Genomic DNA, 26,352 nt, shown 5'->3' with positions numbered 1-26,352 from the left:
TTGGACTTTGAAATGGATTTCTTTAACAGTTTTCTCTGCAGTGCAAGTTATTAAACTAAAGCTACTCTATTTCCCCAACGTGTTCAACAAAATCCTTAACGTCTAGCATGGTATTTTAATAAAGAATAAAGTTGTTCTTTAAAAAATCTGCTTTAAGTAGATTTTTCCCCCAAGTTTTCTTAGTTAAGGATTCCAAAAGTGGTATTCACAAATTCTTGCATTTAAATTTTTATTGCAGTGGTATAGATGAATACCATCATTGGTATCCTTAAATTTTATTTCTGCTCATGAAGGTTAATCATGATTGTCTATTTAGTAATCACTTACGAATTGTGTTCAGATACAGCAGTTTCAGGTGTAATCATCAGAGCTGGTTAGTCAGGCATTCCAGATAGTGGTTCTTTTCAGAACCTTTTTTAAAGGGTTGGTTAACTACCTCAGTAGCAGAGGATTGAACTATACCCTGTCTGTACTGTACATAGAAAATCTTTGTAGATAAAAGCAAGGCTTGTTTAATATGATATGAGGGTAAGATTATAATATACCAAATGTAACATTCTTAGTTGCCTTTAGTTCCAGAGGCTTTGTAAGACTTCCTCATGACCATCATAACAGGCCTTGCTTTTGTCGTATTTTGTGGCTGAAAAAGCAGCCTTGCTTCTTCAGATATTGTAGTTATTTGGATGTATAATAGTTTAGCAAGATGTTACTTTTGTAAGACATCAGATGTTCAAAAAAAGTGCATCAGCAACTTGTACTAAATACTGCAGTGTCCCTTTATAAAAGGTCAGACTAAAACTGACAACTGTACAGTGAAGCCTGACATTTGGATATTTTGAAGTTTTTCATAAATCATAGAATAGTATATGGCTGTAGTTTAGCTTTTTAGGTAAAAGGTATGTTTTCATTAGTGCATTTCTTATTGCTGATCACTGTAAAAACATGTGGATCAGCTTTCCATTTCTCTTACGCAGATCATGATAACCTGTAGAGTAGAGTAGAGTACAATCATTTGTGCTATGTTTTTAATTTTCTAAAGCACCTTGATGACAGTGAGTGTTCAGTGGTGAAGCATCCTCTATTGAACAACCCTTAAAAAAAGATGAAATAAAAACAGAACCTTGCCAAGTCCAGTTTCATATAGGTAAAAGATAGATAAAATTATGACTTACTTTGGACTTGGCATAAAGAGTTCCCTTAACACCCTTCACAAAGGGATACTGCAGTTATACTACATACCCATAGGCACCACAATGAAAATTGAAGCTTATACCTAATTAAGGTTTTATACACACCAGTTCCCCCAGTAAATGCAAATTTTAACAAAATTAGACATGTCATATGTTGAAAATGCTCATGGCAAACAATCATTTTGCATTCCTGCAAATAAAATTGTTTTATACTGTAAGCTGGAGGCGAGTGTAACTTATTTTTGTAATAAAGTTTTTATTTTTTTTATGTGTCATTAATATAAATGTGTGTTAGTACAGAGATCTTCTGGTTAAAAACTTAGAATCGCACACATTTCAGTATGTTTACTTGTATTTACATAATTTTTAGAATAGTGGTTGCCAATAGCCTGTATGTTTTCACATTAATTGATTTTTTTTTTTTTTTTTTGTTATCTTAATAAACCATTTTAGTATGTTGTATGTCAATTACTGGGATAGCTGGGACATAAAGTGTAATTAAAAATTGTCAAGTATTCATTGGAATATGTAAATGTGCCTTGCCAGTTTTGAATTTTAAAACAAAGTAAGTGAACAATGGTGAAATGAGTAGTCAATGCCTAAGAGACATTTGCTACCGGAGTTTTATATACTGCCCTTGCTAAAGAAAAGAAATTTCTTCCTCAAATTCGAGCGTAAAACTTAACAGTTGCATTAGCTTCTGAATTTTGAAATCTACTTAGAGAAATTAGGCTTATGGAAAGTGAGTTTTCTAATTGTAGCCTTAAGTATAATTTTGAATTTCAATGTAATCCTTGGTGCTGGCATTCCCAGTGCCAAGGAGTTTAAATGCTCCCTTCAAAGAGGTTGCCATGCCTACTGGCACTTTTACTGTCATACGGTTTTATAAGGAACACTGTCAAGATGTGGAAACCAATTTTGAACTTCCTATGAAATGAAACACTGGGGGCTGTAGGAGAGGGAAAGTCCTCAGATTTCTTAATCTAGAAATCTCTCCATTGCTGAAAACCTTAAAACACTTGTTGGATCACAAGTGCTAGTGACTAGTTCTTAGTCTGGAAACGTGTTGCGGGGGATAATACGTTTATGGAATTGTAACTGTAGATGGAAGTGCATAAAAACATTGCAACTAAGGCACTATGTTTGTTGAAATTGTGGATTAAATCCCTAATTTCAGCTCTGATAAAAGCATGGGGGATGACTATTTAAAGAAAAAAAAAAAACCAAGCAAAATTGATAGGAAAGTTTTTAATGGAATGCAAGCAATGGTGAGTGAGCAAAATACCAAGATCCTGACAGTGTTCCCTCCAATTATGAACTCAAGCCATTATAACTTTTACAATTAAATATGATTTGCACTGTTCTGATATTGGTGCAGTTTTTTAGAAAAATTATCAGAAAACTAAATTGCATGTGGTGATTAATATTGTGGAAAAAAAACTAAAATCAAAAAAATGTTATTTTTCAAAGCTTTAAATTTGATTGTTTAAAGAAAAAAAAACATTAAGTGGAAATACTGGTGAGAATGGGCAAGTGCATATATACAACATCAGTTTGGTTGCACTTGGGTGTTGGTAAACTTGAAATGTTCTACAGCAATAATGCATCTCTTAGGGGGTGCTTTGGTGACAAATGAACATATGACACAGTTCTTTTTGGCATGTTGAAGGCAAGTTTTGACTTAATATAATGTGCTGCCTCTGTTTATTCTTATAGGAGGCTTTCTTTACTGAAACACCTGCAAAGGTGCATAAGTAGTATAGTTCCACATTGGTTTGTAATATGTTTCTAAATTTGAAGTCTAGTTGAATTTAATATGAAACCGGAAACTGCTGCTGCTTAACACTTCTGGTTTATAAACACTCCAATACACAGCTTTTTAAATTATACTCCTGTTTTAATACTCATTTTTGTTTGAAAGTTTTCATATAGGACATGCAACTGTACTTTTTTTTTTTCTTTCCAGTTTTTAAAGAGGAGATTTGTTATGACCCAGAACTTAAGTTTGTGTTTATACTGTTGGAGGAAGGCTGTTATTACAATAAGATACTGAGATCAGTTTCTGAATTTCTGCGTTGTACAACTCTTATGTAAATACTGTCTTTAAAATCTAAAATAAGGAATACTAATTCTGTTCTTGTTGGGGGTGAGGGGTATGACATAGTCTAAAATAAATGTAGTGTCCTCTAAAAGCAGGATTCCCAACTTCAGGATAGAAATATTATACGTGGCTGCAACTTTTTATTCCCTTGTGCCTTTGATTATTCTTCAGAGGCTTAACTTTCCTGTTCAGCCTAGCAATTATTTTAGTGCTTCCATATGCCAGTGAGGGGAGGCTTTTTTTTTTTTTTTTTGAGAAATAAAACTGAAAGGCAACATAGGCATAAACACACAGAACATTTTCACAAAAGAGTGTGTTTAAATTGATACACAGCACAACATTAAGACTGTTATTCCCTCACCTTAGTGAGATATTAATGGAACATACTAATTGCCTATAATGGAGTAGCAAGTTTTGAAGTGGGCAATGTGAGAGGCAGTGAATGTGACAAGACAGTTTTTGGACAATTGAAATGGGTCAAGTGCAATCTTGAGTCTGTGTTCATGCCCTGAATCTTGTGATTCCTGACTTTATGACTGTTTGGACTTAATGGACATAAAAGTCTGTCTTAATGGAGTGTCTTGCTGAATTAACTCCAACACGAGCACATGACATCTCTTGTCTGAGGCTAATAGTTGAATTAGTTGGGTATAGGAAACACCAGGTTGTACTTTGCCATTTGCTCTGTCAGAGGAAAATGGGATGTGGCAACAGAAGAGGAAGTTGACCTGAAGATTCCTTGATCCTTAATACAGGTAGTGGGGGAAGAAGGAATAAATTACTGTCACTTTACAGCCATCTAGTACAAATAAACAATGCTTCCTAGAAGCTCTGATGTTAAAATCTTTCCAGGAGCCTGATTTTCACAGTTATCTGGTCAAGATTTGCAAGTGTAATTTCCTTATGTTAAAAAATCCATGGGAGGAAAGAGTCACTGCTTAGATGCCCCTTTGTCTAGATTGTTACAAAAGAGAGTTGAAAAGTGCCACTAGGACTACGTTGTTAGTTTACTGCCAGTCTGCAGAGGGGTGACTTTCTCATGTAATTATACTTTTTCTTGCCAATATATAACTGGTTACTAGTTTTTCCACAAAATACCTATTTTTAAATGGCCAGCTCCTGAGCAGATGCTGCACAGTGAGCTCATCTGGATAAACTGGGTTATATGATTTATTTAAAGCTCTCTTCACAAAAGCTTCTTTAGATGGTCAGACTTCCAGGTACCTGGTAGAAGCTTTTTTTTTTTTTTTACAGTAGAAAGATAAAAGCATCTGTGAAGTCTAGAAAATGCAGTCCTAACATGTAGGTAACAGGTACTTAAATGCAGATTGAATATTTAATGTTTGAATCACAAAATACATTTCAGTTCAGGTAATTGTTCATGAAGTTTGGTGTCCACTCTAAAGCTGACACTTGTATTCAAACAGTCATTTAGGTAAAACTTGGAGTGTCAAAAAATCTAATTCCCCATAGTCTGAGAGTGATTCATTTGGCTGATTACTGGTGACAGTTCCCTGTGCACGGTTATTGTACTTGCTTTGGTCCCTAACATGTAGGAAAGACATGGAATCTTACTCCTTGTTTTCTTTGCACTAAGGAAGTTATGAAATGCACTCTTAGTTCTGCTGCACAGCCAGTAGAATAGTCTGTCATTTGACTGCACAGAAGATAATGGTAAGTAAAAATAGACTTTCCAGTACTTAAATGACTTGCAGTACCTAAAATCCAACTTCAGTACACTTGTTTAATTGATTCCTTAGCTGCAGTGATTAACCCAGGTTGTGCATTTTAACTCTTTAATTTTAGTGTGTCCACTTCAATGCTAAGTGAATGTTAAGTGTAATCTGACACTGTTTAGTGTTAAATATTTCATGTCTTAAATGCTTCATAGATAATTCAGTATCTATTTTTACACTAATGGGTTAGTAATCATAGTAGTTTAAAGGTTTTTACATGAACACAAGTCATCTATTGAAAGCCAGGAATGGAATGTATCAGATCCTGAGTTTCTGGTTCCAAGTGTCAGGCTTTTGGTATTGTTCTACCATCTAAAGTAATAGTTTTCAGATTTTTTTTCTCTTCAGTGAGATGAGGAATGTACCTAATTCTGTCACTCATAATGGTTATTTAAAAATAACTACTACGTACTATTACTAAGTGTAATGAATTTGGGATTAGAAAGCTTCCTCCTTGGGAATTTGACAAAGATAAATTTATAGATGCCCCATCAGTAAACCAGGGCTTTTCTTAAGAAGCAATGTCAGCATACTTTAAAATGAAGCTGTATTACAAAACACTGTTGAGAGCTAGCATAAAATAAATTATAGGTAATCTTTTCATTATGCAGATGTGTATTACAATTCAAGGATGATTTAACATTACAGTATTTGAGATGACAGATAAAAATACGTAGTCCCTGCATCTGGAAAGCCGAAGTGGCTATTAAAGGATTGTTCCTGTTTCAGATTGTGGTCAAAGACTTCCTTTGGATGTTGCAATTAAATGTTTTTTCTTCTAGTACAAATAGTTGTTTTGATAAGCCAACCTGTTTCCAATCCACAGTTTTCAACAGAATTTTGAGTTTCATGTGTGTGCCTAAGTTGATACTTCTAGCAGAAGACAAACATTCAGTGACAGTCACTGATGTGTCTTTCACTGGGAAGTGATCAGTGTGTAACTGCCTTAAACTAGTCTAGTGAAACTGTCCTGTATTTGTTATCTACAGTTACAAAAGTAACTGTACATTTACACTTACTTTTGAATTGGTGAGATGCCTAAAAGCTGCTTTGAAGAAAGCTGGCATATATGTTGTTAAAATCTGTCAGAGTTTGCAGATGAAGAAACATGATGTGGGTTTCATGCTAACAAAAGACTAGGCCCAAAGGGACAGGTCATAACTTCTCTCATTGGAAGACCTGATGGTATAACAAGGCTTAGGTGGCTTCAAGCATTAGCAGTGCCTTGCTCCACTACTTTCTTGTAATATTAACACAACCTCTCAGGAAAAAAAAAACCAATTCATTATGGGGATAACTCCAGTGAGATCGATCTTCCATTTAAGAAGGGATCTGTAAGGTCGTAAATCCATGGGATTTAGTATGGTGTTTTCAGCTTGGGTTTGCATGGAGGTGATCTTACAGTGGGAATGGTGTAATAAATGGCAGTTTGCATTTTTGCTTAATATTACACTAACCTGAAGTTTGGTTTGTTCAGGTGGCCATGTTTCTATCCAAGAAAATTATCTTAATATTCATATGTCCTGAGCTGATCAGTAAGTCTGAGACCCTAGAGGTTAATTTGAGCTCATTGGTGTTTTCTTAGGTTAGCTGTTGAAATTAGTACAGGTTTCTGCTAGCAAGTAAAGAATTTTGTTTTCTTAATGGCGTTATATAAACATTAAAAGTTTATTGCCTCAAGTGTAATATGTCTAAAAAGTACTGCTTTCATTGAGTGATGAGTGAAGTGGAGTATACAGATGAATAGTGAAAAAACATTGCTAACAGCTTTTTGGCAAGTGAAGCCTGCCAGTGTGTAATGGAGTTTGAGGTGCATGAAGGTACACCCCCCATGCAGGTACAGGTGGCATTGAGATATAACAGGTAGTGGCCACATCTCAACAAGGTGTGCACAAACTGCCTTCAGTGATGACCTGTACTAAAGCAGATTATGTGGTATTGAAGAGTGCTAAAATGCTTCTGGAGTTTTACTGTGGAGCTAGTATAGAACAGCTACAATAATAACTAGTACAGCTGCAAGTAGATGATGGTCAACTCCAATTTATGTAGTCTCTGGAAGAACAAGAGACAGTCATGCATAGTGTGTATTACAAGTTTCTAAATCCTTGTGAAGAATTCTTTTTCTTTTTTAATACATGAAGATTAAAACATGTATGATTCAAATTCTTAATGCAGTTCAAGATAGAATAACTTAGCAATTCTGGTTTTAAGTTCAGATGGCTGGCTGTAGTTAGACCCCATAATTAAAGCATGCATTTTAGAATCAAGATATTTTTTTGACTCTGTTGAGAAAGACTGAACCTGTTTAACAGGAGGGCCAATCTTAGAATACCTGTAGTTAGCAAAAATGCATATACTGCTGGGGGGTGGGTGGGGTGGAGACACAACTAACCCACAGAAAACAAAACACAAACATCCCCCCTCCATACCCATATCCTCTGACCCTGAAAGATGTTTAGGAAGAGGTGTTGGAATTCTTCAATATGGGGCAGGCGAGATTAATGTGATAATCTTGGAATTTCTGCATTTCTGCTACATGGTAAAAGTAATGTAGAGAGATCTCAAGTTTTGTAAATGAACTAAAATTGTGGTTAATGTTCATGTTAAGAAAGAGCAGACATGTCATGACTTAGACATCTGGAAGGGCAAAAAGTGTCTCTGAAAAGAAAAACTTGCAGGGTCTTCTGTAAATACCTCTGTTCTTTCTCAAGCAATGTTGACATCCGGGGAGTTCCTCCTCAGAGGAATACCAAGGGGTTTGCCTTGTATTTAACTGGTTGGCCTAGGACTGGTCACATCATCACAATCATCATCAATTCCCCATTTTGGAAAGCTCTTAAGAAAGCATACTATTTTCTTCCTGAGAAAAGGGAAAGAAATGAAACAGTTTGAAAAAGTCCTCCCCCTGTGGGCAAAACACAGCCATCAAATCTGCCTGAACTACATCACTGGCAAGTTTCTAATCTAGGATTAAAATAAAAATAGGCAAATAACCTGGCAAACCACAACATACAACAAGTTCATTTAGCTATGGTACAGCTTTGTAGAATCTTCCCTGCCTCTAACCTGTCTGTCCTTTTCCTGTGGAAGGTAGGTACACTCTAGCCAGGTACCATGTAGCAGTCACAGCTGGGGAATGTCAGGTGATGAATCTTGGCCAGATGGAAACACCAGGTCAAAAGCAGACAGAGCCCTTGGATTATATGTCAGAAGGTAAGAATATCCAGTCCTGGCTGTTATAATCATCAGGGCCACTTTATCTTGACACATATTTCAAAAGAAAATTGTATCTCTGTAAGAGAGGAGGTTTTAAACACAGCAAAATAGAAAAACTGTGGAAAAAATCACTGTTACTATGCCTAATGCTGCTATTTCAAGTGTCCTCTTCAGAGAAGTGAGTGATGTCCTAGAGCTGGTATTTGTAAAATTGCTGCTTGGAAGTGATGAACTAATGGCCTTGTCTAGAGGGGGAAGTAAGAGCCAGCCTTGAATATCTGATACACATATTCCAAAGGCAGACCTTTCCCCACGTAGGTAAGGAGTTCTTCCATCTCCTTTCAATGGTATAACACATTTACCATTCACTGCTCTTAATAATCCCTTAGAGGGTGGGTAAAAGTAGGGTAGTTGAGAAACACTTTTAATAAGGTCCGATGATGCCTCATAATTGAGTGATGCTTGAGGAAATGCCAAGTTCCTAGCAAAGTTTGCATTTGAAGTCTTGATTTGAATGTCTCAATGCAGGGCACAAAGTGAGAATAGGTGTTTCACTTGTAAAGCTGGGGTGAATCAATGCCAATTCAGCAGCCTCTGCAGTGTTCAAGTTTAGGATGGGCCCAAAGAGCTCCCAAGTATACCTGTGCCTTGTACAGAGTCACATTTGGTCTTGAAAAGTGCGATACAAGCTCAGCATCCTGCGAGGGAGAAGTGGCTGATAATTATTTCATTAAAGACTTGGTAGTGCAAGGAACCCAAATATAGGTGTATTCTACCCTGAAAGTGGTTTCTGCTCAGAAATGAAAGTGCTTAAAATTAACAGTATGTGCTTGGAAGCGTATCTCTGGGACCCCGTGAGACGAAGACTTAAGAACCAGTATGAGGTTGCTGAACTTTGTTTGAAGATGTTCTGTTTCCTTGAGTCTAGGCTACATGTCTTAGTTCAAGGAATTACACTTCCTTAATGAACAAAAGGAATTTTTTTTCTAAAGCTAAGGCCTGTATCACATCAGAAGGTAGGAGGAGGCTGAAGAAGAAATGTGATAGGGGAGAATACACTTGGAAGTTGTTTGCCAGCACGGTCTCTACTTCCTGAGTTAAAAGAGGATCAATGTTAAAAGAGGATAAATGTATGTTGTTCATTAGTGCTGAGAATATACAGGATTGTTTTCATAGAGAGCTTTTAGTCAGGAAAAGTCACTTTGTCTGCAGGCGTGAGCATGGTGAGCAGCATCTCTGAAAACTGGGAAAAGGGCATGTGCCTGAAGGTAGAAGTAATGTGAAATTAGGAACTTGCAGAGATAGGTGCCTGGTCTGAGTTCTTGGTGAAACTCAGGCGAGCAGCTTTGAACTAAGACACCTTGGACTAAATGTACTAAATTCATGTCTTCTCACTGTCAAGGCTGCCCCTCCAGATAATACATGATTTCAGTTTGGTCCTTTCTCTGTTCTTTTTGCCCTTGGGCTTTGGGGAAGGAGAGTTATTCATTATTGCATGGGTAGCTTTACTTCTGCAGCCCTAACAGCTAAGGGGAAAATGGAGAGGGGAGCACACAGCTGGGCAGTGGTCCAGGAACACATCAGATACATGGGCTTTCCAGAATTTGAGACTGGCTGGTACTCCCAAATTTCTTGATCATAATCTATCCCAGAAACACACTGGATGTGGACAAAACACCACTCTACAGTTACAGCTTAGTACTTAATGTACAATTTACTGCATCTAAGCTGAATGGTGGTAAGTGGAGAATTTTCTACTCATCCTCATTATATGGTCTGCTAGGAACCTGGATGATATTAGATAATCCTTTCTGTTTTGATTATCTTCTGAAGCAAATCTACTTTCTTCAGGAAAAAAAACCCTTCCCTCTTGCATCTGAACTGCAGTGACCCCAACTTGAGGTCTACCTACAGCATCCAAGTTCTTTGTGTTGCATTAAGAGCTATGTTTAAGCATCTCTTGAAATCCCAAAGATCTCAGTCTTCACTTGCAGGTTCTGAGGTGGTGGTGAAAATACTACAGACAACCTACAGAGAACATCCAATCTTGAGATTGGACTGGAAGATTCACAGTGTCTTAAGGGGAAGAAAGTGTTATTCCTTAAAGTTTGATAGAAAGGATAGTAAACTGATTTTCATATTAAAATGTTCCTTTATTAATATATACTTTAAAATATGTTTCTATGAAAGAGGAAAAACTTACTGCCTGGTGTTTTAGGCAGTTCGTTTTGTGATTCTTTTGTACAAAGGTAAGCTAGGTAGCTTATATAGTAGCAAGTAATTCAGTCACAAATCAATTTATTGAGTTTCAGAAAAATACTGAGTGGTAATAATAGTTCCCTACATGGTATCAGACCTTATTAACTCTAATCCTTTCCTAGCTAGAATGCTAGTTTACTTAAATAAAACAGAAAATAAAAAGCAAAGCAAAACTTCAGTGGAGTTTTGCAGTACTCACCAAAGTTTTTCAAATAGTCCTTGCTTCTTGATTTCAGTTTGTGCCTTTTCCTTGTCTGCTGGTAGACCCACAGAGGGACCATCTGCTTCTGCAGAAGCACTATTAATGCCAGTGCTAGAGGGGAAGTGCTATGTAATAATATATGCCTTTTTTTCTATCAGATATACCAGCATATTGGATGGCAAAAAAAGCTTGGGATACCTCCAGGAACTTAGGTACCTCTTTGATAGACAGTATTGATCAGCTGTAAGGATTGATCAATCATGAGTGTAAGGAAGCCTGGCCTTGCAGAAGGCATGGTACTGAGATCCACTTCTCAAACTCTCATTAAAACAATCATATTCCTCTTGCAGCGGAGCTCTACCACAGAGCTGTATGCTCCAGGTATCCTACACAATATGTAAGATATGGGCAAGCTGTCCAAGCGCTCCAAAAAGCTGTTTTCAAAAAGCCTTAGGACTCATCCATAAATATGAGGAGGAACAGCCCTCTGTCCAGGGGCTCTTGTAGTATCACCTTGTGCATCATGCCTGTTTGCACAGAATCAGATTTTTTTTGCTTTTTGTCATATATTCAATATTCTTGCTAGGGAAATGTAACATTTATGTGATGTTCTATTTAACCATTCTGTAAATACTTCAGTTTTTCCCATATGTCATTTAAAAGGAAGAAAATACCAGATTGATTCCATGTGTCCTCAGCCAACAAATGGTAAACAAAACAATATCCTGGTTATAAAACTGGCTCTGTAACAGTTCCTATGAAGTGTCTGATGAAAGATGTAAGCACGTAAGCAAAATAACCTTTGCAAAGTGACAATTTATGTTGTTTAACTTTTAACCTATGCTGCTTTTACATACTTCATGTTGTCAGAGAAACTGGTTGCTTGAACTAAAAATATCTCTGTGGAATTCTGACCTGACAAAAACACTCTAGGAATTTGTTGCTGTGTCCACAGAAGCTAAAAGCAGTGGGCTCCAGGATACCAGCTCACCAGTCACCACAAGAAGCCTGATCTTGCAGATCTCATCACTGGGTCTGGGTTTACATGGTCATGTTAAGGATCCACAGAAAGCTTTCTTGGATACTAGCTGCCTTGCAACAGCAACCTGTAGTTACAGTTAGTCTTTTTTCCACTTTTAATGCCTTCTGCCTGTTGATTAGAATCTCCTGAGTATGTGAAGGCTTTAGGTTGGGATTTTTTTCACTGTTTTTCTTTTAAGGTGGAAAAAATGAATCCATCAGAAATGAGAGTTGTATCCAAAGGAGGAAAAAGGATCATAAATCTTCACTGACAAAAATGTTAAAATACTCTAGAAGCAGGGCAAAAAAATCAAACTATTTAAGAAGGCACTAGATCTAATAAAAATAATTTTGAATGCTATTTTCTTAGCAGTTTTGTTCCTTATGTTGCAGCCTGTCCCTACTCACTGCTACACAACAGAGGAGATAATAAAATTGGAAAAGGAAAAGGAGAACAAAGATGATAAAAGATACAAAAGTGTTCTTATGTAAAAGACAAGTCACTGGAGCAGGAATCTTAATTTTAGAAAAGACAGTTTTCTCAGGTGACCAAAGCACTTTGGTAAAATGATAAGCAGCAATTGTGCTGAGTAGGGAATGATTTTTCACCATCTCTAATAAACACATGAATGTTTGGAGAGCTGTATCTTTACTCACACAAGTGCAAGGGGTGGAACTCCTTGCATGATTTTTATGGATGTTAAAGTTTCTCATTCTTCAAAAGCAACTTGAAACTTAGGAAATAAATTCTCTCTCAGGATATCCCCAAGACTATGAATCAGAGTTCCAGGAACTTATTATTATATTCTTGCCATGCTTTTATAGCTTTTTCCTAGGTATGTATCCCCTGATAGCCATTATCAACAGGATGTTCACCCAGCTGAACTTTTGCTGATCCAACACAGTTGTTCCATGAGTCCAGTGTGTATCTATGATGAAAAACCTAACTAGCTTTAAATTCTTCAGGTCTCACCATAGTTCTGAGGTGTAGGTGCTGCAACAGTTTGTAATTATTTACCAGAAACACATCATCTAACAGGATTATCTTGATGCTTTTTAATTCAGCTGAAATCAAGGGATTCTGGCTCAAGTTCATCCTTGAACTCCCTCCTTGAAAATTTTCCCCACTGACCATGGCTGTTAAGCAGGAATTCCCTTCAGGACCTGACATAGATATTTTCACAGTTTGTGTCCAGGGCAAGCTTTTCTTTATCCCCACAGTAAGTCAACAGATTAATTTTCATTTTGACTGAGCTCTTAGATATGTGCTCAGGCATTGTTTTAACGGTTTGCATGAGTACAGCTCCTTAGTTCTTTCACAAGCATTTTCTTACAAATTCCTAACATCCATCTTGACATTCCCTCATTCCTCCCTGATCAGCCTACATTTTTCAAAGAATTTAGGTTTGCCAGATCTTTCCTTTGCACATACAACCAATTTACCAACTTTACTTAAGTTGCATATCCAAAAACCTGGTTTTTTTGCTCAGGTGAATGAAGATAAAATTTCTAGGGAGTACAACTTTGCCAAATGTCACCATAAATCATAATTATAATTTATTTTAACAATTTTCCAGTGTTACCTGTATACATTTAGTTCTCCTCTTTTTTGCACATATTCCTGCAGGCCTCTATTTCTTATTGTGTTGTAGTCAATTTCTACATCTTGCAACTTACTGCTCTATTTTTTTAATGTCCCATAAATAGTAGTTTACAACCAAACAAATTATTTTCATCTCTAATATCTAAATTCTCTCCAGTGTCTTGTCTGTGAAAGAATTTCTTCATAAAATTCCTTTCTATGTTAACAAGTTGAAGAAAACCACTCTATACACCAGTCTGTCTCTGAATCTTTTTACTTTCTCCTTGAGAGTTACAAGTTCTTCAAGGCAAAACTGACTCTAGTACATTGCCTGTTTTTTGTTTTGGCTTTCTTTGTTCTTCCCAGTGGACCTTGTCCCAGTGAAATTCCAACACACTCAGTGCTCCTCAGCACCCCCCTGGTTTGCAGAGCATTGTTCCAGTCTCCTTGTCTTTCTTGTTTTTGCACTGCAAGTCTTTGTTCTGACTGGTATTTTTAGTCCTAAACACAGCTTAGTAAGTAATTTCAGGTTTTCTAACAGAACTGTATTTTACATTCTGTTAAAAAATATATTAATTTTGAGTGGTGTGTTATAATTGAAACTTCTTAGCCTTTCCCCTTAATTTTAATTGCTTTCTAGATCTGCTTCTAAACAAACAACACAACTTGTAAGTCTCTGTCATTCCCTGCAAGCGTGGAGACCAGTGATCTTTTACAAAATGTTTCACACATCTTAAACCATTTCTCCCTCCCACCTGCCATTTTGCTCCTTACTGCAGCAGCTGAATTCTCCCATTTGTCTAGAAGAAAACTTGTGAGGGATTTTATCCAGGAACCCAAAGTCCCTGTTGCTGTATTGAGCAGGTGCTTCTGGGCCCAGGTTATCACTTACTCATCCAGTTTGCTTTAATGTGGTCATACTGAGGGTCAGCATGTGATCCAGGAAGCAAATACAAGACCTACAACTACAGGCAGCACACATTTCCATACAGCTGGCAAGCCTGGGTCGGTGTGGATATTGGATATGACTTCCAAATGCCATAAATCTACACTATGAACAGTTTGTTAACTCATTAACAGACAAATGAATATAACTGTATTTATAACAATAAAGCTAATTTTGCTTTTCAAAGTGCTAGTTCTACCCAAACCAGAAATGTGCAGCAAATGGTCAGCTGTCCCTTCCCTGGAGTTTCAGTGTTCTTTTAAAGCCCAGAAAGTACTGCTAAAGGGCAGTTTTCACCTTACATTTGTTGCTTACACCTGGATCATCTCAGGTGGAAACCAATAACTGTTGGTGGATATTCTTTAAGTTTTGAATTTGAAAAAGTCAAGTACAAAGAGCCTACTAATGCTTGCCTTTCTTGGGATCTGACGGGCCAACTTCAGTTTCACTTCTTTACTTAAGCTTAGCTATTTGCTGAATATTAAAAATAAATGTTCTCTAGAGTTTTCTGCTAAATGATTGTAGTTAAAGGTTAATATGAAGCCTTCTTTTTAAGCTTCTTGGAAAGGGCCCACAAAATGAACAGGACTTGTGAGGAATAATTATAACAATCATTATTTTTGAGTAAATATGAAGGATTATATATTGTTAATTAGCCTTGACAACTGTATCCTTGAAAGAGAGAACTATGTAAGGCCTTGAAAAGAGCAAAAGCAGACTTGCAGAATAAATAAAATGCAATTAACTGGTGAGAATCTCTTTATTACAGTTCACTGTCTGGCTTATTTTAAAAATGCATTTTTAAGGTAAATAAAGAAGCACTTTGATAAATACAATCTCAGCCTAATAACTGATGTTACTTAACCAAGAATTGAAATTTTATATTTCAGGTTGTTGAAAATCTGCTCTAATATACTTCTTAAATGCTAGAATAGCCAAGCTTCTCCTGCCATCAAAGAAAACATAGCCTAAACCCCAAACCAGGGAGAACTGACTCCACAAGATGACTTGTATGATCAGTGAAAGATCCTTTTACATTTTAAATACTAAAATAAAATCTGTCCAGAATAACCCAATCCTGACCACATTACTTCAGAGCCTTGCTATTCAAATCTTGCTGTTTCCAGGGAATGGATAAAGTTCTTATTTCTCAAAGAATTTTGAAAAGCTTGATGTTGTCAGCAGTTCCCTTTTGTTCTTCTATAGTTTTATTTTGTTGAAAAACAAACATCTGCTTAGTCTTTCAGTGTACCAGAACAATCTAGGGGCCTGTATGTAGTGACAGAGGGTAATGGGCAATGCCAACACTGCTGTCTCCAGCAGAGCAGGATGGGATAAAGCAGTTTGTTGTGTCTGCCCAGCAGATGTAAAGTCTGTGAAGGAAATTGCACAGTTTCTAAGATAATGAGGTACAATTAGTGCCAGATGTGAATGTGGCAACTTTACAGTAAATAAACACAATTCTGAACAATGAAGCTATAAACTGAAGAAACTTTACCTGAAGGAGAGAATGCAAATGGAAGCAGAAGTTTGACTTAAGTTGGTTCGCTGTGCAAGTCACTTCCTGTGTTACAGATATGCTATGCTGTGGCATCCTCATGAAATATTGTAAGAATTACAGATTTTTAGAAGTTACTCCTTGTTAAAAGCATTTCAAGGTAAGTGACTAAAAATCACCAGCAGTAAAGCTGAGGATAAAGTAAGCTGATAACAAAAAAATGCATCTTAGGAAAATTGATTTCCTCTGAATAGGCTGTACATAGGAGATTTGCTATGTGAATGCACCTTGGTTTTTTCTTCTAGAAAATGTGGACTGACATGAAATAATACTGCGCAGAGACTCTTAAAGAAATTCAAGCTGACCCTGGGCTTTTGCCAAGCACTCTGAGAAAGGTCAACATACTGAAGTTGAGCTGCAGCGTTTCACCTACTCGAGAGGTCAAGGGAAGTGTTGCGTAAACTGACAAAGCATCCGAGCAAAGATTCTGAGAGCTGTTTTCGGATTTCAATTTCTAGATGCTGACTCACCCTCCAAATACCAGTATTTTCTTAACAGCGTAGTTGCAGAGGATCTCAGTGAAGATTTGTAAACATGGCTCATCTGAACAGATGTATTTCAGTATTTCATGTGCCCTCACTTTTTCAGTGTGCCCAATGTGCCTGTGCGGGGCTCGTGCGAATGGACATACAAGGCAACAACAACTTCTCAAACAACTAAAAGCGGGCATCTCTTTCTGAGCAGGTTTCCTTCATACTTGCACTTAGAATCCCCTTTATGGGTACGAGCTCCCAGAAGTTGTTCCATTTTGCCCATTGAACTGATACACCCACAAGCAGCCGTGTCTTATTAGCAGAGCGTTGAGTTTCATAAGGCTTTGTAACTACAGAGCTGCTGAAAGCACTCGAGCGGTTTGAAAGCTTGTGGCTTACACTGTAACTGAAGGTGTTATTCGTGTGAAGTTGGCTTTAAATTCTTCTCGCTAGCAATAAACTACATTCTACAATTCCTCTGTTTTCAATGTCTTACTTTGTATACTTACAGATGTTAAGGTGGGATCTTACTACATTTCCTACCCTGTTCCTTTTCTTTACAGCTGATATATGAAGCTTTGAGTGGTGTTTATAGGGTTTTAGTGTTCCAGTCACTGAATGATTTAGTTCAGTCATCATCCAAATATAGAGCATTTAATCAGACGTAGCACTTTTTGGCCGCTTGGCGCTAGGAACCCCTTGTTGTCCAGAACCCAAGTATTTATAACGAGGTAAGCTTGCTGTCATCAGAGCCCTTCTATTTGCAGTGCGTAGCACGCTACGTGACACGGCGCAGCTGCAAATGCCACGGCCGGGCTGCAGGGACGCCGCTCCCGGCTCCGCGGGCACCGCTCCTCCCCCGCCGCCGTCCCCGCCCCGGCGACCCCTGAGGCGGGCCCGTCGCGGCCTCGCCGCCATCAGCGGGCGCCGGCAGCGGAAGCGGCCCCGCCTCCGGCCCGGCCGGCGCGGGCAGCGGCCGCCATGGGGGGCGTGCGGGCGGCCGGGCGGCGGCTGCTGCGGCGGCTGCGGGGCGCCGAGGGGCTGCGGGAGACCTGCCGGCAGTACCCGGTCTCCTGCTGCCTCCTCCTGGGGCTGGGCACCGCCACCCTCCTCCTGAACCGGTAAGCGGGCGGGCGGGGAGCCGGGCGCGGGCGGCGCTGCGCCTTCTCACGCAGCGGCTTTTCCTTCCTGTTTGTCTGTAAGGTATCTTCATGTTCTGATGGTCTTCTGGTCCTTCGTGGCTGGGGTCGTCACCTTCTACTGTTCCTTGGGACCGGACTCCCTCCTGCCCAATTTTCTGTTCACAATAAAATATAAACCCAAGGTAAATATGCCTGCGAAGAGTCTTGTGCTTTTTAAAAATACGATAAGAATCTATGTGGAGTAGCAATTATTGTCTAAGCCTAGCTGCTTTCAGAAATATTGTGCGTCAGTACAGCTCGCACACTCCTGCTGACAGGTGTTTTGTGGCAAATAGATGATGGTTAATACTTTGAATTCTTCGCGTGTTTCTGCATAGTCCCGTCAAATTCACGTATGGCTGCAAGGCCGGTTGTTGGGGTGTCCAAGGATGTTGCTTCCTGCCTCTCTCATTGTACATTTTGAGTATTTCAGTAGCAGGCGGTGGAGAAACTATATTGTTGTTTGCTCCTTTAAGGGGGCTTTTTCTTTTCTAAAGATGCTCTCCTTTTGGCAGGCCAGTGGTGAGTCTTTGTTCACTGTAATCAAAATTCTCTAAGCAGTACTACACTTCAAAAAGAAAAATATTCCCAAAGCAAATTGCTCTTTTCTAACTTAATTCAATATAGAATTTCTTAGGGCTAAAAGGGTATAGTGGCAATAGTTCAAGGCTATGAGTAAGGCAGAGAAACCATCTTGTCTGTTACTAGACTGATTAATGTACAGGAAGGTGAGCGGAGATTTGAAGGAATATCTGTGTCCTCTCACTTTGTTTCAGTGGAAGCGATTTTTCTTTTGAGATTCAGTTGTTTCTCATGCTATGCTTTGTTATCTTGTTTTCCTGCTGGAAGAATAAGTTTGTCTTTATTCAGTTCTCTGTAATAGTATGCTATGAAAGGAAATGTACAAATGTTTCGCTACATTAATAGAGTCATCATTTTGGAGAATGTAAGCTTGTCCAAATCTCTTAGCAGTTGGAATTGCCGGAGCTGTTTCCCCGTGGTCACAGTTGTGCTGTGTGTGGCAAGGTCAAATGCAAGAGGCACAGGTAAATTACATCCGTGGCAGCTTGGTACTGCTGCCCTTTGACACATCGCGGTAGGAACCTGTCAATTGCACATTGTTACATAAACTTCTCCATGCTCTCCTACAGACCTACTTTGCTTCTGGAAAACTATCAGCCGTGGCTGGATCTGAAAGTGCCTTCCAAGGTTGATGCATCACTTTCAGAGGTAATTGGTGCATTGTTTCTTCAGTACATTAAAATTCTGTGGTTTTTTATGACGTGTCTTTGAAACCTTTTGCTTCTGGTTCACTAGATGGTTCAGATGTACCTTGCAGGTATTTTAACTTGTTCAAGTAAAAGTCAAGTCAAAGGAGTGTTTGCTGGGAGCAGGGAGCCAAGATGGCCTGCTTTTAAACATGGACTGCTTGTGTAGCCGTGCACCTAGAACATGTCTGCATAAATTGAGAAGAATAATGGAAAAATTGAATAATTTTTCCAGTTAAAATTGAGATGTCTGAGTCATAAAAATGAAGGATTTCAGCCTGCTTAGTTTCTTGGAGTTGAGGGTGAAAGGTGATTTGATCCAATTACAAAAGTTCTGTAATGAAGATGAGAATTTGATGGTAGGGAGCCTACAAGAAAGATGGAAAAAATTACAAGAGCATGAGGGAATGGATTCAAACTGACAGAGTAGGTTTAGATTAGATATTAAGAAGAAATTCTTTACTGTGAGCATGGTGAGGTGCTGGAACAGGTTGCCTAGAGAACTTTTGGTTGCCCTGTTGCTGGAAGTGTTTGAGGCCAGGTGGGATGGAGCAACCTGGCCAAGTGGAAGGTGTCCCTGCCCATGGCAGGGGGTGGGAACTGGATGATCTTTCAGGTCCCTTCCAACCCAAACCATTCCATGAATCTATTTAAAGTCATCAGATAAAGCTGTAACAAAACCTGTCTTTAAAAAGAAATTGCTGAATTTACTCAAAGAAGAACAGCATATGTATCTTTTGTAGTGAGACTGTAAATCAGAAATTTTGTTTTGTTCTAATCTCTTAGAAAAAAGAGCTGTTTGAGGAGCAGTTTTTTGTTGGGCTTGGTTTTTTGTTTATTTCCTTGATTAGTAATTGAAGAAATGTATTGGGAGCTAAACAGATAAGCTTTGTGTTTTTTGAAGCTAGGAAAATACACAAGCACATATATAGGTTAATATCCATTTATTTAGAATTCCAACTTTGGAATTCTGTGGTAGGAGGATGAACAACTGGCATGGCAGGAGTGAGTCAGTTTTTGTGTGTCAGTTCTTGCAATTAGCAGCATGGTGTGTGAAGTCAGAGCCATGTGTGTCTGTGGTATAAGCTGACACTTCAGTTCAGCTCTGAGGGACATTGTCCCAAGCATGGCCCACTGAAAGAGTGGTAGGAGAATGAAATCGTTATGGAAGGCATGGACAATTGAGAAATGTGTTTTAAAAAGAACAGGTAACAACTTGCTGACTTCCTCTAGTTGAATAAGTAACTTCTTCTGTGATTTCAGAAATAAACATTTATTCTTTTAAAGTTACTTAATTTATTTTTAAAATAAGTTTAACTGTATTAAAATTACAATATTGCTGAATAGAATTTCAATAGACTCTTGCTTTAATAATAGAATGTAAAATAAGTCCTTCTGTGCATTTAATATTTTTAGGATTTGTGGTACCAAATAGCTGGGGCAGTCTAACCAAGGATGTTGTAGATGCTGAAAAACTGGAAATTTTCTTGTTTGGCTTAAATGGGAATTTGATGCTAAAAACATTCTTTGTAGTATCTCTTTGCAAGTGATATGAGTAGATACCACAGTTATCTTCTTGGCATTTTCTGTGTGATTGCTGTAGTTCTGCTTTTACCGAAATAGTGGCCTTTTCTTTGCTGTCACTTTTCACTTCGGTGGCACATCCCAGGCCCTGCTTTATTTAGCACTGCAGGTGTGGGTCATGTGTATCCTGTGTATCCATGGCCATGCTTCTCATTCCTTTACCTCCTTTGTATGCTTACCTGGAGGGAAGAACCAGGCCTGGGTTCTGGACCTTCCCAGGGCATCGAGCCATGGTCACCCTCCTCAGTTAGCCCAAACAAGTAGTGTGAGTTACCTTTTTCACCTGTGTTGGACAGATACTGTTTGGGATGAGAAATCTCATTGCATGGTTCCTCACTGCAGCTCTTCTCTACTGGTTAAAAGGGTAGCAAGGAGTTCTGCCCACACCATATTCCTCTTCACCACCTGTTCTGAGGATGCAGCATGTAATGCTGGTCTGGAATTGGATAGCCTGCTTCAGGTTGGAAGGAGAGACTGCTCTTATTTTCTTTTGTGGGTTAGTCATACATTAGAGAGAAGCTGATACAGTGTGAATTGAATAAGGTTAATTAGATTCTAAAGGAGTGCAGAGTGTAGTCTGTTTCTAAAAAGCAGTTTCTTCAAATACTTGGAATAATTTTGGAATTTTTTATTATGTTTTTATTTTTCTAGTTATTTTTTTGCACCTTGAAGAATTTTAGCAATATCCTCATTTCCAAATGTTTCTAATTCGAGCCAGGTGCATAGCCTTCAAGCTTGTGTTTTTCAAGTGCTTTCAGAATAATTTAATACACACTCAAATCAGAAGAAATCCAAGTTTTCCTCACAAGTATGAATTTTTCTGTCTTGGGTTGTGATGATAGTTTGTCTCACTTTGCAAATTCTTAATCATTTGCAGCCTTGTTTTAGTCGATTCAGCTGCTGTGTGTGGTTTAGAAGAATAACAAAACCTGTGCCTGGACATTCTTCCCCCCAAGTTTATGTTTGTTATAATTGAATGCTAAGCTGTCTCAACCATGCATCCATCAATATTTTATAATTTGGGCTGCATCCTGCACAAAAATAATGCAGTGACCTAAGTATAATTTTGTTTCCAGTTTCTAATCCATTTTGCATTATGCTTGTTTCTTCAATGTTTTCTTTCTTTTTGAATTAGGACATGATATCAGTTGGTCAGTTTTACATTGTGTATAATCCAGGTGCTATAGATTGTATAAAAGAGAATTTAATCCTGTTGTTCTGGTAATGAATTCATCTTTTTCTCTACAATCTCATTTTTGCTCTGTGAGGGACGGTTGCAAGTCAAATCTGTGGAAAGCTGCTCAGCTACTCTTTATCAGCATGGTGAAAAAGTCTCACTGGATCAAGGTGCTGCTGTCTTTTGATCTCATTTAATTCTTCTCAGGTTTTTGACTCAATTATGGAACTAGAGGGTTTTTTTTGTTTGTTTTCTAAAAGCAAGAAATAGATAAATGCCTGACAAGCAATCAGTTGTTGCCTGAATGTGCTCTTTGCAAGTCCTGAACTCTTGCAGTAGCACAATGGAGTGTATGCTTTCTTATTGGAATGGCGTGTTCTACCACCAGAAAGTGGCCTCAGCTGTCAGGTTGTGCTGTCTTTTAAGGCTTTATAATTGTTTATGTATCAAATCCTTGCTCCTTTCTGTTCTGATAGGGCCTGGTAGTTCTGACCTGCTACTGATTCAGCATCATTCGTCTGCACAGTTCCTCCTCCTGACAATTGGGGTCAGTTGTGTGGCAGTCCCCAAAAAGCTTGTCTCAGCAGCAAAGCCTGACTAGCTTGCAGTGTTGTAGTGCATGCTAGAAAATAATTTTTTTTCCTTTTTTTTTTTTTTTTTAAATTCAGCTGCTCCTTATAGTGCTACCTACTGTATTTGGTTTTACACTTGTAATCTTTTTCCAATTCCAAGCTGCCCACGCATTGTAGAACCAGTCATTTTGCAAAATGCTTGAAAAATAGGTAGGCTTTAAATGAAATGACTCATCATTTGTATTTCAAACTGGAGAATAATACTTTATAGACAAGGAAATGGCTTATTGTTAGCTGTCATTTTTTAGGTATCCCATCTACTTCATTCATGTGTGAAGTGTGAGCAATTGAGCCTGAATAATATTTTTGTTCTTGATAGAATGGAAGTGGGTACACATGTCCTGCTTCCCCAGTGCTTCATGAAAGTGCAGTGGATGAGGTGGCCAATTTTTTTCTGTCAAGCACAATTGCACTGATACAGTCTGGAATGCTGATAGGGTTGAAGGAAAACCAGTATGGACTACATGCCTTGAAATCCAGTTAGTGGCAGTCAGTGGCTTATTACTTCTTGAGCACTTCCAGTTTTGCAGTAGGGATGATTTCACACAGCAGCTCTGCTTTAACTTCTGTTCAACACCTTGGTGGAATGGAGCATCATACTTAACTGCCTCTGCCATGCCATGTGTTTAATTAATTTGCAAGTAGGGGCTGCTTTCTGTGCCCACACATGTTTTATTAGGGCCATATAGGTAACCTGAGTCCTAGTAGAACGTGTCTTCCCTTCTGATACCTTGACCAGCAATAAATGGACTCCAGTGAAAAGTGCATTTTGAGTTAGTTGTCTGTCTCTGTGCATGCTGTCTCTGTGTCTTTGCCTGGTGGGATTGTCTGCAGTGTTCCATGGAAGCAGTACCATAAAGCTTGCACTTACAGTGTGGCTGTGGAAGAGAAACACTGGCAAGTCTGTAAAATGGTTCAGCTGGGGCTCAGTTACTACAACATGGGATGAATCTGAAGGAGACTTTGTCTTCCACTTTTGAGTGGGAAGGGTCATCAGGTTTTGCACCTTTTTTTACTTTCCTTGCTTATTTAATAACCGTGGGAAGATGAATCTCAGAACTGTGTTTTGCTCAGGCAGCAGTAAGGATCAGATCTCTCTCTGCTGGAAACAATTCTTCAAGTGCCTTCAGAGGCCTCTATAGGACTGTAGAGGAAGAGAGGGCCAATAAGTTATGTTAGCATCTCATGAACTGAATTTTTAGTGGCACATTTATGGAAAGCTTGATAGACAGGCTCTCAGTTCAAAAATAGTAGTCATAAATGAAGAAAGCTGTTTCAAGAGGAGTTCATTGTATACCTTTGAATGCACTGTTTTGTGCTTGAAGGCTCTGCAAGTGCGCTTTCCACTCCAAACAGAAGATGCTCTGCTGCTGTTGCTCCTGATGGGGAAGCACAGAGGAAAAGTGGAGGAAGAAGGAAAAGGGCTCCTTTAATAGACAGATTGATTTTCTGCGAGCTTTCTGTAACGCATTTCTTCTGAAGAGTGCACTTTGAGCCTTGAAAGAGGTTTATTTTGTTAGAAACTCAGCATGAAGAAAAATAGTGTCACCATACCTGTGAGACTGAGATTTCTGTGGAGTAAATTGTGGCTTATGTAGTGGCAGTGCTGTGGAAGGCATCAGGGAAATTGGTTTAAGTAGTTTAATATACTGCTTTTAAGGCCAATGGCCTGTGATTGCTGACTGGAGCTGGATGAGGTCTCCTTTCTATTGTCTGAAGATTGACTTCCATAGAATGTTCCTTGGGATTTCTTAATTTCTTCTAGACTGGGAATTGAAGCATCTGTTGTCATTTCCCTTACCCTTCCACCTGCTTATAAATGGAAATACGAGATGGGGGTGGGGATGTCACACGACAACATGATAAAACATTTAGTTTACCCATCCATCATTAACACATGATGGTATTACAGTTTTGAGATCTATTACTGCTGTAGCACATAAGGGTAGGAAAAAAGACACTGATGACTTTGTGTGGTCCATAACACAGACATCTAATATTATCCCAAGCTGCAAGACATCTCTTCAGAGAGAGGGGAAGAAAATCACTGAAGTGGAACAGTTAGAAAAGAGAAAGTATCTTATCCAATCTGAGTAGGTGATATTCTTACTAGTGAAGACAGAAAAAGAGTATTCATGAGCTGCTCAGTTCTGAAGGGTTGAGAAGAATTAAAAAGGCCATGTGTGTTTTTTATTGAGTATGCTTTTATAATCATGAGAGGAGCAGAGGCATGTAGTGCCCTAAAGATAGTATAAATTTAGTAAGTCTTGAATTCTTGCAGTGTGAATGAGTGCAGCAGCACATCTTGTAAGAAGAGTAGCACTTATTCTCATGAATGACAGTTGTATATCAGCTGTTACATTCAGCTTTCCTTTCTAACAGACTTCACATTTTTCTTTGTACACAGTGGCTTTGAAAAACCTTTCCTTCAGCAGAACATGGCTGAGCACCCTCACATAGCAGCATGTATTCTCTCTTACTCCCTTCATCAGCATTGATGCTGTTGGGGACAAACTGATCTCTAGAACCCTGATTCAAATTGAGGGATAAGTTGCAGTGGGAGAAGGTAGTGTGGGTGATATCTTGGGGCTATACTGAAGGAAGAGGAATCTTAAGAAAACTGCATCCTTCTGTCTTTTCCTTGTTATGGATGGCTTGCATAGGAATTGCTATTTATGACTCTTCTTTTACTTTCTTTGAGAGTGGTGAGCATGCAGGAATGACTGTCCCATCTTGAAGATGGAGGTTTGGGTGTAAAAGGATGGAGGTGGGTGTAAGGGTAGTATGTAACTGTGCCTGTGGGACACTCCATGCTATGTCAGAAAAGAACAGGGACTGATCTGAAAATTTAGGGATGGGCTGTTTAAGGTAAGATTACAGTTTTTGTAGCATTTGCCTGACAGTGGTCATGACACTGTGCTTCATGTTACTGATAGTACTTGTGGCAGATGTTTTGTGTTGATATCTGATGAAAGCATCACTGTGATGTTACTTGCCCGAAGTACTGATTACGATGCAAAATGGTTGATCTAGCAACAGGATCACAACTTACACATTTTTATGTTTTATGATGTAAAAATGATGTCCTATGAGTTTTGGAAGGTGTTTGTGATGTTAACTCTTCTAACAGAGATTTGTAGTAAACTGTTTATTTTGTAACATGGTTGTCTTTGTTCTGCACAGGTGCTTGAATTGGTGCTGGAAAACTTTATTTATCCATGGTACAGGTACGAGCTTTACCTAAAAGTTACTATTTTTAATATCATAAATATGTATCAACCTGTTTAAGAAGTTGACACCTGAAAATAAACATTTCTGTTTCCTTAGTGAAAGATAAAGGACCCTTTTGAGTGCTAGGAATCATTGTTTTACTGTCTCTTAGCAGAGTAGAACAGATCTTTTGATAGTTTAGTTATAATAGAGGTGGTTCTGAAATTGGGATTTCATCCTAAAACCACTTTTAGATTGTCTATTTTTTTATGTTCATTTTGAGATGAACATAAAAACTCTTACTTGGAACTAAATACAGATTGATGAAAATCTATGTGAAAATTCAACCTGTCACTACCTTTGAAGTTTACTTCCAGATTAGAAGCATACTGATCTATCACATTGCTTAAAAAAAAAACCAACCAAACAACAAACTTTGCAGGGTTTTAAAGAAAAGATGTATCAACTACCTATGGCCAACTTCTTGGACATCATCTCATAAATTTCCAACTTTTAAGACTGTCGGTGATTATGTTGTGCTGAATAGACTAGTGCTGTGTAAATAACTATTAAATAGTGAATAAAGAAAAGACTATGGCTGATTATTTTTTCTGTGGCTTTTTTTTTTCAGGTTTTCTTCCTTGTACTTTTATATATATATTATAGTGCTTTGCAATACTTTGTAAGAAGATATTAAAATATTTGATATTAAAATATTAAAATATTATAACTGATAATGCTGGCATCAATGTGTTAAAACAACATCTTGCCTTAATTCTGAATTTGACTTTTTCATTGAATGGAAAGTTCACTTTGTCCTAAAAAAAGTATGCTTTCTTTTATTTTTACTCTGTGTCATTTGGATTTTTTTCTGTCTCTGGGACCCAAAATTTACTGTTGAGACTTCTTTGCCCTTTGGGTTTTGATTGTGGCCAATACCTGCACATCTCTAACTTTGTGTGTTGAATATGCTGAAGTGTAAAACTTCACTGCTGATGCAAACAGCAGAGGGAGCTT

At 38.3% G+C, this 26,352-nt stretch overlaps 2 protein-coding genes across 9 annotated transcripts in view; both read left to right on the top strand.

Annotated features, from left to right (window-relative positions):
• The window catches only part of SYNCRIP (synaptotagmin binding cytoplasmic RNA interacting protein), a 26,790-nt gene extending 23,533 nt beyond the window's left edge, over window positions 1-3,257 (top strand). For both annotated transcript variants that reach the window (XM_077174898.1, XM_077174897.1), the window contains exon 12: window positions 1-3,257. This exon is cut by the window's left edge. The gene's annotated coding sequence lies outside the window, so the exon portion shown is untranslated.
• Window positions 3,258-17,194: 13,937 nt separating this feature from the next.
• SNX14 (sorting nexin 14) overlaps window positions 17,195-26,352 on the top strand; it is a 54,360-nt gene continuing 45,202 nt past the window's right edge. For 2 of the 7 annotated variants that reach the window (XM_054630620.2, XM_054630618.2), the window contains exons 1-5: window positions 17,195-17,404; window positions 17,487-17,607; window positions 18,434-18,510; window positions 18,616-18,694; window positions 25,309-25,352. In XM_054630620.2, the coding sequence (XP_054486595.2) occupies window positions 17,265-17,404; window positions 17,487-17,607; window positions 18,434-18,510; window positions 18,616-18,694; window positions 25,309-25,352 (461 nt within the window). In that variant the 5' untranslated portion in view covers window positions 17,195-17,264. The remainder of the gene's footprint in view (window positions 17,405-17,486; window positions 17,608-18,433; window positions 18,511-18,615; window positions 18,695-25,308; window positions 25,353-26,352) is intronic. The other 5 variants (XM_054630622.2, XM_054630621.2, XM_054630624.2 and 2 more) reach the window with 3 other exon arrangements.

Source organism: Agelaius phoeniceus, chromosome 3, assembly GCF_051311805.1.
Source record: "Agelaius phoeniceus isolate bAgePho1 chromosome 3, bAgePho1.hap1, whole genome shotgun sequence".
In the NCBI taxonomy this organism is placed as follows: domain Eukaryota; kingdom Metazoa; phylum Chordata; class Aves; order Passeriformes; family Icteridae; genus Agelaius; species Agelaius phoeniceus.
The sequence above is the reverse complement of the archived record's forward strand: the minus strand, read 5'-3'. Positions and strand labels throughout refer to the sequence as shown.